This window comes from Montipora capricornis, chromosome 5 (assembly GCF_036669925.1).
Source record: "Montipora capricornis isolate CH-2021 chromosome 5, ASM3666992v2, whole genome shotgun sequence".
Taxonomy (NCBI): Eukaryota; Metazoa; Cnidaria; class Anthozoa; order Scleractinia; family Acroporidae; genus Montipora; species Montipora capricornis.
This window is the reverse complement of record NC_090887.1, coordinates 14,227,928-14,242,927: the sequence shown is the minus strand read 5'-3', so window position 1 is coordinate 14,242,927 and position 15,000 is coordinate 14,227,928. Positions and strand designations below refer to the sequence as shown.

Genomic DNA, 15,000 nt, shown 5'->3' with positions numbered 1-15,000 from the left:
AACATCGAGAAAACAATAAAACGATGCGTTATAAATAGCTTCTACTTTTCAAATGCCGCATATAAATTATTGGAACATACACGCAGAACCCAGCACTTCCGTTCCAGTTCAGTTAGATAACCCCAGATCCCAAATCTGCTAAGCCGCCTGATTTCACGTATATTCTTCAAGGTACGGCCGGTGACTCGCGAGGAGCGAGTTCATATGCCCTTTCACAAGATGGACTTCAGGTTAAACACAAGTTTTTTGGTTATGGAAAAGTCGCGAATATCAATCTATGCGAAAATCAATAACATCGAGAAAATAATAAAACGATGCGTTATAAATAGCTTCTACTTTTCAAATGCCGCGTATAAATTATTGGAACAAACACGCGGAACCCAGCAGTTCCGTTCCAGTTCAGTTAGATAACCCCAGATCCCAAATCTGCTAAGCCGCCTGATTTCACGTATATTCTTCAAGGTACGGCCGGTGACTCGCGAGGAGCGAGTTCATACGCCCTTTCACAAGATGGACCTCAGGTTAAACACAAGTTCTTTGATTATGGAAAAGTCGCGAATATCAATCTATGCGAAAATCCATAACATCAAGAAAATAATAAAACGATGCGTTTACATAGCTTTTACTTTTCAAATGCCGCATATAAATGATTGGAATATACACGCGGAACCCAGCAGTTTCGTTCCAGTTCAGTTAGATAAGCCCAGATCCCAAATCTGCTAAGCTGCCTGATTTCACGTATATTTTTCAAGGTACAGCAGTTCTCAAAAATCACAAATATCTCGGCGGGCCGAGATTTCGAGATTTTGCTGCTGTTTGTCGCTCATGCATGTCAGCGAAACAAAAGATTCGGCATGTCCAGAGGATAAAACAATCTCTCGCCTTCGACAAATTAGGCAGGGAAAGGACAAATAACAAATCTCAGACGAAGAAGGATTTGAGGTTAAGGTTTACAGTATTTGGTTTCTTTTAATAACTTATGGGAATTTTATGAATAACATAAAACATGCATAGTAGATACGGGTCACGCATGGTCACGCGTGACTTGGTTGAGTCGTGCGGACAGTGTTGGACCGCATACTGTAAACTATTCCACCGTTTTTGGGAAAGTTTTTGTGTTAAACTCGACTCTCTTTTAAAGAGCATATCGATCATCGAAATGTTGACAGCAAAGGCAGAAAGATTCTGAAAAAAGCACCGTGTCATTAGGGCCTCGGCAACCGTAATATTAACACTCTCAGGAGTTTAGAAAGCTCACCCGCTCCGAAAAGGACGAGTTATTCGATCGGCTCAAGATTTTCCTGCGTACTTCTGCCGATGTTCAGCATGGATATACGAAAGCTCGAGTTATTCGAAGGGCTGAAGATTTTCGTTTGTACTTCTGCCGATTTTTTGCATGGATATAGGAAAGCTCGAGTTATTCGAACGGCTCAAGATTTTCGTTCGTACTTCTGTCGATGTTTTGCATGGATACACGAAAGCTCGAGTTATTCGAACGGCTCAAAATTATCGTTGGTACAACTTACTGCCGATTTTTTGCACGGATATACGAGCCGTGCTCACGGGTGGCGAGTATTTTTAAACGGATACCCCGAGAGTTTGAACGACCGACTTTTATTTTTGCACGGGAAGTTGAGTCGTGTAAACGACATGTCAGGTCGTTCTCACGGCTTACGTAGAGCTTTGAACGACTACCCGTGAAAAACGACTTACCGTAAGGAACGTTTTCGCGTGAGAGGTCACATTTGTCATGTCGATTTATGAATAACACCACGACAAATGTCATTGGTGTGGTTGTCATGGTGATGGTCTTTGCCTTGGTCGTGGTTGTAGTATTCCCGAGAGTAATAAAGTATCCAAACAAACAGATTTAACACAACCAATTTGATTGCAGACGTAACATGGCAAATGGTTTTTCCTATCCCAACATACTTAGCGGCCTAATACATTACATCTCCCCTATCCTCAGAAAAATGCTCTCTTACAAGAATAAAGAAATCTCCACGAACAATAAAGTCAACTATACTAACGATGAAATCTCTTCTTCTAAAACTTAAATGTTCAAACTGTATATAGTTCTGAAGAGAGAGAGACTCAGTGTTCATGTTCCCCAAAGAAAATTAACAACATAATCTCTTAATCTCTCTGGCAATCTCCTTGTCCTCTGGGGTCTCAGATTCCTTGATGGTTCTGGTGTCGCTCCACCATTCTCCTGCAGATTGGGGCACTCCCCTCATATCCAGCAGTCCGGCAGTCGATTCTGGTACGGTTGGTTGGTAAGGTGATGGCACAGGGTCTAGTTCCTGCTGGGGTGTGGGGGGTGTTGACACAGAGTCTGACCCTTGTTGGAGTGGGGGATCTCCCTCTCTAATGTATTGCTTCACATGACTTGTGTTTCTGGAGTACTGGTTCCCTGTTGGACTCTCTACCACGAGGCTGTTCCCAGTCTTGCTGACAACCTTACAGGGATTTGGGTTAAATGCTGTGCTGAGTTTGTTAGTCTTGTCTTGTTGGACAAGCACTTCATCACCCAGTTCAATGCTGGAGGGGCTAGCCCTGCGGTGTATGTCTGCGTAAGCTTTATTCTTAGCTTTCTGCTCAGCATCGCGATCGTGTAGTTCATAGTCATAGGCATGGCCGATGCTTAAATCAGGGATCTTCCCCTTGACTTTTCGGTTAAAAAGTAGCTCAGCGGGACTCCTTCCAGTCGTATTATGGGGAATGCTTCTGTAGGCAGAGAGATACCTCCTTAATTCTGCTCTCCATGGTTTGTTCTCTGCCTGAGCAATTTGTAGTCGTTTCAACAGTGACCGATTCTGTCTTTCGACTTCTCCGTTGGCTTGGGCCCACTTGGCAGTAACTTTCTGATGTATAATATTATGCTGTTCACAATATTCTCTAAATTCATTCGACTTGAATTGTGGACCATTATCGGACTTGATGGTATTTGGCAGCCCATGTCTGCAGAAGGTGTCAGCTAGACGGTCTATGATCTTTTCAGCGGTAGTGGACTGCATGACCAATAGTGAATGTCCAGATGGTAGCGGTCCCATTAAATCTACTGCTAAGTCTTGCCAGGTTCCATCAGGTAATGAGGTGGATCGAATAGGTTCAGGAGGATCTGGTTGTGCCACTAGCTGACACCCATGGCATGCTTGGCAATGTCTCTCCGCTGCTTTATCCATCCCGGGCCACCACACCTTGGTTCTGAGGTTCTGTTTGGTGCCAACCACGCCCAAGTGGCCTTCATGAGCAAGTGCTAAGGTCCTTGGCTCCAACTTACTAGGAATAATAATGCGTGTACCTCTAAGCACGAGCTGACCAATGACACACAACTCCCCCGCCACTGTCATATATTGTCTACACTTTTCAAACCGCCCCATTGCAATAGCTTTCCTCACTTCTTTCAGCTCTTCATCATTGGCAGAGGCCTCTTCTATCTCACGTGTTGTGAGTGCCGTTGGTGTTGCACTTGCAGCAACAAGCCTAACATACTCCTCAGTGCACCGCTGGTGGTTGTCAGGTTTGACTCTCGTATGGAGTAGACGCGACAATGGATCAGCAATGTTCTCGCGCACAGGCCTGTCTATCACACTGAAATCATATGGCTGTAATCTGAGAACCCATCGTTCTATCTGTGCACATGGTCTTGACCGTGGACCATATATGACCTCTAAAGGCTTGTGGTCGGTCTCTACAACAAACTGCATCCCATACACATAGACATGGAATCTCTCGCATGCCCACACCACACCGAGCGCCTCCTTCTCTGTCTGGGAGTATCTCTGCTGACATCCAGTCAAACTACGACTTGCATAACATACCAGTGTCCATGTAGTGTCCTGCTTCTGTACGAGAACAGCGCCCAGCCCAACTGGACTGGTGTCCGTGATTATCTTGGTGGGCGCATTCCCATCGAAATATGCCAAAATACAAGCTTCTGTCATCTTCTGTTTGAGACATTCAAAGGACTTCTTCTGCTCTGGTCCAAATTCAAAGGGTGTCTCTTTCCTTGTCAGTCTTCGCAGTGGTTCAGATAAAGTGGCAAAGTGAGGTATGAACCGGCTGCTGTAATTGGCTAAACCCAGAAAGCTACGTACATCTGACGCACTCTTTGGTTCTTCCACCTCTAATACTGCTTTAACACGATCTGCTGTAGGACCAATACCTTTCTCTGAAAGCAGCATGCCCATGAACGCCAGCCTGTCCGTGTTGAACAAACATTTCTCAGCATTTAAAGTGAGACCGCACTCTTGCAGACGCTCTATAGTTTGGTGGAGTCGCCTGTTGTGTGTTTCTGTGTAGGGACCATGCACCACAATGTCATCCGAAATGTTTTCGACACCTTCAATACCTGCCAAGGCTGAAGCGATTTCATGCTGAATAAGATATTGTTCACTGGCAGAACAGACCCCGAAGAGTAAGCGCTTGTATCGAAACAAACCATCAGGTGTAGCAAAGGTTATGATTTCCCTGGATTCTGGGCTCAACTCCAACTGGTGGTACCCCCATTTAAGGTCTAATTTACTGAAGACCTTAGAGCCATTCATTGTATGTAACACCTCATCAACTGTAGGAATTGGATATCGTCTTCGCATAATGGCTTGGTTTGCCTGTCTCATGTTCACACATAGGCGGATGTCCCCGTTGTCCTTTGGGACAATCACCACAGGGTTGACCAATTATTCCCATGTCCAACAGTTCTGTGGTCTTATCTCGGATCTTTCCTCTCAAATTAAATGGCACCCTTCTATAAGGCTGTGCAATAGGTTTTACAGTGGGGTTTATATCCAGGGATATCTGTTTGTTCTTCAGTTTTCCGACACCCTCAAATACCTCTGGGTACTGCTGTTTTAAATTGTCAGCTTTACTTGTTACCATAGCAATGTTAATGCCAACTTTTAACACCCCCAGTTCTGTGGCTGTGATCTTTCCAAGCAACGACATCTCTCTACCTTTAATCACTAAGACTTCAGCTTTGGTGGATCTGTCACAAACACTCACTGTGCACTTAAAACTACCCTTAACTGGCAGTGGCTGACTAGACGCATATGGGTTTATCTTCTTGTCTTGGGTAGCCACTTGTGATTCACATTTTACTCCCTTCACCTTAAGCTGTTCTTACGTCCCCTCGTCAATAATGGTGCTGCTCGCCCCAGAGTCTATTAACATCCTAAGGTTTACTCCTCCTACTTGTACGGTGACCATTTCTGAGTGTCCTCCTTCTGTAATACTAAATACATAGTCCTGCTGGGGCCCAGGGTCATTGTCATCAGGTCCCCCCCCCAACCTGGCGAGCATATGACTTTGTCTTGCAAACTTTTTCAAAATGATCTTTCCCGCGACATTTCCTGCATGTTTTGCCCTTTGCTAGGCACTGGGGATCACGACCGAAATGTCCCAAAAAACCACATCTATAACATGTCTTATCTCTCACTTGGAATCGGCCTTGCATGCTAGTACTCGGATTGTTAGTTCTCTCATGGATTCTATTGATATGTTCTGATTTTACCCCCTTTTCTGAAAGGGCAGCCAGTTGGGTTTCGATCTTTTTGCATTTTGCGGCAACCTCTAGGGTGCGTGTTAAGTTCAGTCCTTGGCCTTCTTCAAGCAATTTTCGTGTGATGTAAATGGAAGTGCACTTATTCAAAACTGCGTCTCTTATCTGGTTGTCGGTATCAGTGCCAAAATCACAATCTTTAGCTGCTTGTCTTAAGCGAGTAGCAAATTGCTGAACTGTCTCACCTGGGTTTTGTGTGATTCGATGAAAGGTCTGACGGGCGAATGCTTAATTTACCTGTGGCACGAAATAGGCGTTGAGAGCTTCAACAGCGCTGGCGTAATTTGTAGCATCCGCGGTTTCAGTTAAGGTGGTGAACATCTCCTGCACATCAGGCCCAGCCAGGTGGAGTAACATTGCTCGTCGCCGCTCTTTAGTTGCTGCTGTGGTTCCTTCGCTTATAATAAGCCCTTTCCCGTCCGCGTACAGTTCGAATGAAGTTAACCACCTCTTCCATCGGGGACCAATCGTCGCTGGATCAGAGAAACAATCAAATTTCGGTAACACGCTCTTTTCCATTGCTTTTCGTTTCTCCTCGTCGCCAATGTAGTATTCCCGAGAGTAATAAAGTATCCAAACAAACAGATTTAACTCAACCAATTTCATTGCAAACGTAACATGGCCGCCGCTATCAAAAGCACATGGTTTTTCCTATCCCAACATACTTAGTGGCCCAATACATTACAGTGGTCATCACCAACAAAATCCCCATCAAGAAAGAAAAGAAAACGGATGCTTACACTGTCACAAAGCTGTCTTAATAGGTGTCTATTAAATGACAATGCTAATTATTATTGCTAACTTGTCCAGTTAAGTGCGAGGATCGCTTTTATCTTCCTTATATAAACCACACTTCAAATAATTATGCATTTCTTTCATTCATGAGTCCTTTCATGGAACACATGAGCCCAACAAATTGACCTTCTCCCAACTGTGTGGCTTCATAGCTCAGTTGGTAGAGCATTGCACCGGCATGCATATGGCAGATGTTAGTCTGCGTAGCTGGCATTATTGTTGGTGCAGGAGGCAAATTAATGAGTGGCCAAGCTGCATGGAGAATGGGGAGGGGCACTGTGAAATATTACCAGACCAAGAACTTACATTTTTTGAATGCCGCCACTTTGAATCCAATTACGAACAGCCAATGATAAATCAGAGTAAAGCTGTAATGCAAAACCAAGTTGTACATTACAAGTGTCAATATTTGGGCGCAAAACTTATGAGCAGCGTGCACAGGAGATAGTAGACACAGATGTTAATTTGGAAAGCATGGAAAGGGTACGTACATCAAAGAAGCAAGTAATATAAGGAAGACTGTCAAGTAAACTTGCAAACAATTGCAAGTTTGTGCATGTAACCTGAAATTGGAATTCAGAGATTATTTAAAACACACCCTTTCAAATATCGACCAAAACCGTGGTTAAATGAAGGGAGAGAATGAATGAACCACCCATTGACGATGCAAACGAGGGAATCATCACACCTCATGCCAAGAACTCTCTAGCAGAATGTTGTTAGTATTATTGTTAGTATGTTTAGTATCTAACTAAACTACTCAAGAAAAAGTTTTGATCGTTAATCCAGGTTCCTGTGTTGATGTGTTCACTCCGTTTGTTGACAAAACTAAATCAATGATCTGATAACTTTTGCCAACTTAATCTTGCAGAACCTGAATGTGCAAAGTGAGCTTGGAGACCCTTAATCTACCTTTGATTCTGTATTAAAGAGGTCGAGCCCAGACAATCTCGCAGCATATTCCAACATTCCAACATCATTTTAGTTCACAAAGCTGAGATTTGGTGTTTATGATGGACATTGTCCCTCAAAGGTGCCTGTAATATTTCAGATTGACCAGAGAGTAAATTGAAGGCGAAAATTTCCATTGCATGGTCGACCACAGTATCTGCGAAATTAGTTAGAAGCAATGTTTTTGATGACAATATTATTTTATTATTTTGCCAAAGTGAAGATCATGAAAATCAAGGGTGGGTAGAATAACCATAACATCTTTGCCGGAAAGCAACGTCTCCTTCGCAGCAGTCTCCTACTCTTCTTGAGCAAAATTTTCCATTCTTTTTTAATGTTTGGATAAGCAGGAGCCTTTGATGGTCGACGTAGGTTATTGATTTTCCTCACAGAAGGGACAAACTTGAGGAAGGTCTCAAGTGATATTTGATTGACGTGATTTTGCTATCAGCCAATCAGAAATTTCTGTCCATTCAGTGACCAAAATATTGATAAAGCCCTGGCTAGCTCTTGGGTGGGCGGTATTTCACAGTGCCCCTCCTCATTCACTGCGTGGCTTGGTTTCTCGTTAATTTGCCTCTTGTACCAAAAACATTGCCAGCTACGCAGAGGTCATGGGTTTGAATCCTGTTGAAGCTGTCTGAGTTTTTCATGTGTCTATTTCTTAAATTGTCCAGTTAAGTGTCTATGTTTGGTAATCCCCAGATGTCATAATTACCATCGCCATTGTTAGCAGAAATTAAAACAGAAAATAAGGGGACGATATATCAGAGCAGTCTGTAAACACTACATTGCAATGACATTTGTGATATGGTATCCTTGTTAACAACAGTGGTGTCCATAAAGTCTACTAAATTGACTTATTGAGCATTCCTTTGTTTTACGTCTTTTCAGGTGCCTTCACCCCCAAGCTGAGGTGACGATGCAACTACCAGCTGTAATTGGTATGTCTTTGGTGGGATTACATAATTTAGTGGGAGCAATTTTTAATCAAGAGTCAGAAGGAATGTTAACAATGACTCCAGCCCTTGCCCTAATCTACAATGTACATTGGGGATGGTACTGCTCCTTATCACATTTCATACCTACATATTGTTGTGACCGATCTAGTTGGTAATGACGAAGGATTACAACGGATTGAACCTTGAGCAACAGCTATATTCTGCATACACGACTCGTGGTCCTTAACAACTACAGTCAGGTGTTCCATGCCCTACTGAGGGGGAATCTGGGTCCCAATACACTACATCCCTCCCCATTTAGATAGAGAACAATATCATCTAGTAGAAGAAGAAACAAAAGAACAATTGGTCCAATAAGCATTAACATGGACTAGCTACAAAGTCAGCAATGTCTCTAAGATTTCAGTGTCTTTATAGTTTAAGTACAATAGTCTTTGAGGTAGCTTGGGGCCACTCTATGTCTCTGGGACCTCAACAACCTTTGGCTCCGTTGTCACCACACTCTGCTGTGGGGTTGGTTTATCCTGCTTGTGGGGCTCTCCAGTCATCACCACTTCCGGCATACTTAGTGTAGCATTATGTGCATCACCACTCTCTAGCAGTTTCTTTACATGAGATGTATTGCGAGAATATTGGGCTCCTCCTGGAGATTGCACAATCACGCTGTTCCCATTCTTGTTTACCACAGTGTCCGGACTTGGTTCAAAACGTGTTGTGAGCTTGTTCTTTCTCTCTAATTGTTGCACTTAGTCTAGTACTTGATCTCCAGGAAGTACCTCTGAGTACCTCGCATTTATCTGCATGTCAGCATACACTTTGCTTTTTCTCCCTGTCACACACTCCTTGTTCGACATGTACATCGCTCAGCTCAGGGAGCTTGGTGCATATTTTCCGTCCAAAGAGCAACTAGGCAGGGCTTACACCAGTCGTTGGGTGAGGTAGGCTTCTGTACGCTGCAAGATAAATGTTCACCTCTTTCTTCCAGTCCTTTTCAGAAGTGATATACAAAATTTGGTTTATCAACAGAGTTGATAGTGTAAATCGACCACCGTACAGAGATTCTAAAAGCTGACGTTTCGAGCGTTAGCCCTCTGACGAAGGGCTAACGCTCGAAACGTCAGCTTTTAGAATCTCTGTACGGTGGTCAATTTACATTATCAACTCCGTTGATAAACCAAATTTTTGTATACTACTTCCCCACCGACGCAGCACCACAGTTTCTTTAGAAACTACCCCTTCATTCGTTTCAGAAGTGAGCTATTTTGGGGCTCAACTTCTCCATTTGCCTGGGGCCGTTTTACTGTTACTCTGTGGTGTCTGATTCCCTGCTGCTCCAAGTACTCTGTAAACTCTAAGTAAAATGGAAAAAAGTAAAATCGTTCTCTGGTAAAAAGTTTTGAAAAAACTTTGAGCTTTCGACAGACTGAACTGCTGCCTTTTATCCGTTGAAGGCAGCAGTTCAGTCTGTCGAAAGCTCATAGTTTTTTCAAAACTTTTTACCAGAGAACGATTTCACTTCTTTCCATAGCATGAATCCTGGTAACGGATCTTCAATATTTTTATCTAAGTAACATAGTAAAATATGAAAATGTTACACTGGTTAAAAAATATTATTGAAAAAAAGATCATGAAATCCCAACGTTTCAACGAAGTGACAAGTGTCTTTAAAATCGCGTAGATGCTAATAAAAAACAGAATATATTATAAAATCAGTTCTTGTCCAACTAGACCCTCCGTGAGGGTACACTGGGTTGCCTGTGGTACGTGCACCGTTCCAGACAATTTTTTTCAAGTTGGGGGGTCATTAAGAAGTAATACCCGACGCGGCCCTTTGGGTCCCAGCTCATCACACGTTCGTACGACGAAACAGATCTGTCCTTGCGTAATATGTAGCTCTAACAGTGCACGATGTTGTTTTGGTATTGTCTATCATTGTATTGCCATGGTAGAAGTCTTGGGTAAATAGTCTGAGAAGACATGTGGTTACTAGCAAAGTACTGAACCCAGAAAGATTGAAGAAAATAAATGGGAAGTGAGAAACATTGGCCTCTGGGCTGACATGTTGATAAACTTCTTTTCACCACAAGTTTAAGCGTGCCCTCTGAGCATCTGACAGCTTTGTAATACCGAAGTTCACTGAAGTTAAGTCTTGTTCGGCGGGGTCAGTGTTTGGATAGGAGATCAAAATAATATACCCCTCATAAAACAGAAGCATCGGACCGAAAATACTATTAACGCTAACAAATGCGAACTCAGCAAGGTACATATTTTGTTAGCTTGCTTTATGCAAAAACAAATATTGATGCAAAAGTAAATAAATATTGATACACAGTTTTTAGAAAGAGCAGAAGGAAGTTTCCAGGACGATCGCTCTAGAATAACATATTTACGACATGAAAACAACATTTATTTTGAACCGTGAATATAGAATATAAAAATTTACGATCAGCGACAAACATTTTGGGGGATTTTTGCAACGTTCAATTTTGTTATTGTACGTTTTGGCTGCACAAGTAAATCGCAAAATCGAAAGTGACATCACCGGATGAAGTTACTGCGGCATGTTTACTCGCCAAACAGTGAAGTATCTGTGTCAAATGATGGCAAGATACCGGGTTTTTGTAAGTTTCTTTTTCTGTCAAGTGTAAAAAGTTTGACAATGAAATGAGCGAAGTCAAAACAAAGATCACAATCGCCCAAGTCTTGTTTATGCAAAGTCTCAACCTCAACCTGACTCGAAGGTTTTTCTCCGGGTACTCCGGTTTTCCTCCCTCATCAAAATCGACTCACAGCTAATTAACATCTAGCTGTTGTGCTGTGCTCCGACATCAAACATGGACTGTATAGCGGCAGCCAGAGGTGCCTTTCAGCCCGATGTCGTGAGCCGCGCCCTTTGAAATTCAGTCCTCAACTGCAAGTAAGGGTGATTAGCACTAGCAATATTTATTTATATCTATTTATTTATTTAAGTCAAAATTTACTCTCCAAGACGCGTACGACGTTATTTATTCTAACCAGGTACAGTAATTCCATCATTTTGGAAATAGCAGCTACTTTATTATTCAACTGTGTCACAATTCTTCACTGATTTTGGGGTTCATTTTGTTGAAACTCAAGCACGCTTCCAACAGGCCTGTGAACCCTTCCTGCTTACAGAGCAATACTAAAAAACTTCTCCCATATCACATTTCAACCTTAAGCTTGAAAATTCAATACACAACATGATATTATCATTCACAAAGGCAGAAAATACCACAGAATCCTTTTCCAGCGAAAAATTTATTGAAACAAACAACATATTTGCTCTTAGAGGCGAAAACCTCTTCCTATTTCATTGCGTACGTGAAGATAACGCCAAGGCCCTGTACTCTTGGGGCAGGTACATGCCATCATCATGGTTGAGCGGACTTTTGCATATAATATATTCTGTTTTTTATTAGCATCTACGCGATTTTAAATACACTTGTCACTTCGTTGTATATTTTTATTACCCCTGAAACGTTGGGATTTCAAGATCTTTTTTTCAATAATATTTTTTAACCAGTGTAACATTTTCATATTCATGGAACCACCTGGTTACAAATCAGTTTTCTAAATAAATAAATAAATAAATAAATAAATATTGCTAGTGCTAATCACCCTTACTTGCAGTCGAGGACTGAATTGCAAAGGGCGCGGCTCACGACATTGGGCTGAAAACATACAAAGGCGCCTCTGGCACCCGCTATACAGTCCATGTTTGATGTCCGAGCACAGCACCACAGCTAGATGTCAATTAGCTGTGAGTTGATTTTGATGAGGGAGGAAAACCGAAGTACCCGGAGAAACACCCTTGAATCAGGGTGAGATCAACTGAAACTCAGCCCACATGCTGGCCGAGGCCAGAATTGAACCCCAGCTCGCAGTGGTGGGAGGCCTGATGGATAACCACTAAGCCACCCTGACTTCTCTGTTGCTACGAACTGTGGTCCGTTGTGGGATGTCAGGCTCTCAGGTAGACCATGGCAACTGTTGATCTCATGATGTTCATCTTGTAGTAGCAACAATAGTAGTCCATGATGAGCAGAATGGACTCACCAGTGGGGAGTGGTCTGAGCAAATCAATTACCAAATCTGTCCATGGTCCAGTCAGCAATGCTGTGCTCCTGATACGCTCTGGTGGGAGCCACTGCTAGGACGGCTGACTTACTGACGTCCATAGCAGGTTTTGCAGTGCTTTTCAGCATCCTTTTCCATCCCGGGCTCACTATACTTTACTGCACAACTTCTGTTTGGTTCCCATGATGCCCAGATGACCTTCTTGAGCGAGGGACAACACCCTGGGTCTGAGTTTCCTCGGGATAATGGTTCGTGTCCCTCTTAGTATCAACTGCCCAATGCTGCACAGTTCACTAATACATGGGAGGTATTTCTTGTAAGCTAGCTGATCTCACTGCTTTCCATTTAAGCATTCCTTGACTGGACAGAGTTTTTCGTGGATTGCTGAGGCTTCTTCCACCTCTCGTGTATGGCGCAGGGGTTCGCATTTATGGCTACAAATCTGACCTATTCTTCGGCTTCAGCTGAGTGACTGCTGCTTGTTTCGAGATTTCCCACTAGCCTTGAGTGCGAGTCAGCAATTTTGTGCGACCCAGTATCATGCTGGACCTTGAATTTGTATGGCTGCATTCGAAACTGCAGCGGCTTGTGGTCTGTAACAAGATCAAATGATACATCATACACAAAGGGATGGAACTTTTCAGAGGCCCATACAAGCGCCAGCGCCTCTTTCTCTGTTTGCGAATATCTCCTTTTGGTGTCTGTCAGACTACGACTTGCATAGCAGATGACTCTTGTCCATTCTTGTGCTTTTGGGTTAGTACCACTCCCAGTCCAACTGGGCTGGCATCGGCAATCACTTGGGTTAGGGCATCCTTGTCGAAGTACCCCAAAATCTCCGCACGAGCCAATCGCTCTTTTAGCTCCTGAAAGGCCTTCTTCTTTTCACCTCCAAACACGAAGGTAGTTCCTGACTTTGTCAGGCGACGTAAGGGCTCAGAGACCGTTGCCAGGTCAGGTATGAAGCGGCCACAGTAGTTTACAAGCCCAAGAAAACGTTTGGTTTCTGAGGTATCACTGCTTTGACTTTTTCTTCTGTACAGCTGATCCTGTTCCCGGACATTACAGTGCCAAAGAATTTAAGTTTATCCATGCTAAACTGGCACTTTTCTGCATTGAGGGTCAGCCCACATTCCTTTAATCTCACAATGACTTCCTCCAACCACAGATCATGCTCTTCCTGGTCTTTACCATGTACGATGATGTCATTTGAAATGTTCTTGCCTTTCTATACCTGCAAGTAATGTCTGGATCTTGTACTGATACTGTTCGGAGGCAGAGGTAACACCAAACAATAGTCTCTTGTATCTGAGCAGACCGCAATGGGTAGCAAATGTTGTGATCTCTCAGGATTCTGGGGAAAGTTCAAGCTGGTGGTATCCCCACTTAAGGTCAAGTTTGGAGAATACCTCGCAGGTGTCAGGCTCTCCGTATTGCCTCGTTTGCCCTTTGCATGTCAATGCAAAGACGGATGCCACCCCAGACTTGAGGACAACAACAATTATTGGGTTAACCCACGGTGTGGGCCCTTGTGCGGGTTCAATAATGTCTAGTTCAATGAGTTCTTTAATCTTTTCTTCCAACTTTGGTCTCATGCTAAGGGAGTCCTCTGTATCAGCTGTGCTACTGGCTTCACATTGGGGTCGATTTGGAGTTGTACTGCTCGGTCTTTCAACTTTCCAATGCTGCTGAAAACGTTTGGGTACTTCTATTGTAGGGTCCCACCAATGGTCTTTGGGTCTGCACTTACTGCAGCGATACCTATCCCTATTTTCAGTACGCCTCGACTAGTTGCAATGTGCTTCCCTAGCAGAGGGTCTCCTTCACCATTGATCACACAAAACTTAGCACTAGCAGTGTTATTTCCTGCAGAGACTTCACAGGAGGACGTTCCTATCACATCAAGTGGTGTCTGGGATGCATAGGCAGCGAGTCTCCTACTTGAGCAAGTTGCTCTTCTTTGTCCTGGCAACCAACCATATTTGCAGTACCTCCCTTGGTTCCTGTAGCCTTTAATTTGCTTTTGCCTTTCGTCACCACTTTGCTTTGTCTTGCACTGCTCTTAAAAATGTCCTTCCAGCCCACATCAATGACAGAATTGACCTCTTGCTGGACAGTTGGAATATTGACCACATCGGTAACAAGTTTTCTCACGGCAGGTTTTAGTACCTCGGGACTAATATGTCTTGCCATGGCCTCTTTTTGTTGCCTCTATGCAGTTTACACTGGCTGAATTCCCTCCCTTTTCTTCTATGGTCAGAACAGCAAGCTGTGTGCCAACTGTTCAGCAGTTCTCGGCTATTTCAAGAGCTCTAGCTAAGGTGAGGCCTTGATATTCTTCCAGGAGTTTTTGCTTCATGCTGTTCACTCGCTCAGCACTTGCAGAGGATTTCATCACGAATTTGGTTATCTGTGTCTTGGCCATAGTCACAACCTTTCGATGCTCGTCTGAGTCTGGTTGTAAACTGTCGGATTGTTCCCCCTGGTGCTTGAATTAGCTGTCTGAAACAGTGTTTAACATACGAAGTGTGGACTTTAGGAGCGAAGTATGCGTTCAGTGCATTGACCGCTTTCCGGTAATCCTTCACATCTCCCAAGTCTGGCAGGGTAAGGAACGTAATCTTGAACCTCGGG

General features: G+C 43.4%; 1 protein-coding gene across 1 annotated transcript in view; it reads left to right on the top strand.

The window, feature by feature from the left end:
- The window catches only part of LOC138049575 (fumarylacetoacetase-like), a 64,672-nt gene that overhangs the window by 26,761 nt on the left and 22,911 nt on the right, over positions 1 to 15,000 (top strand). The window contains exon 5 of the mRNA XM_068895919.1: positions 8,201 to 8,250. Coding sequence (XP_068752020.1) covers positions 8,201 to 8,250 — 50 coding nt within the window. The remainder of the gene's footprint in view (positions 1 to 8,200; positions 8,251 to 15,000) is intronic.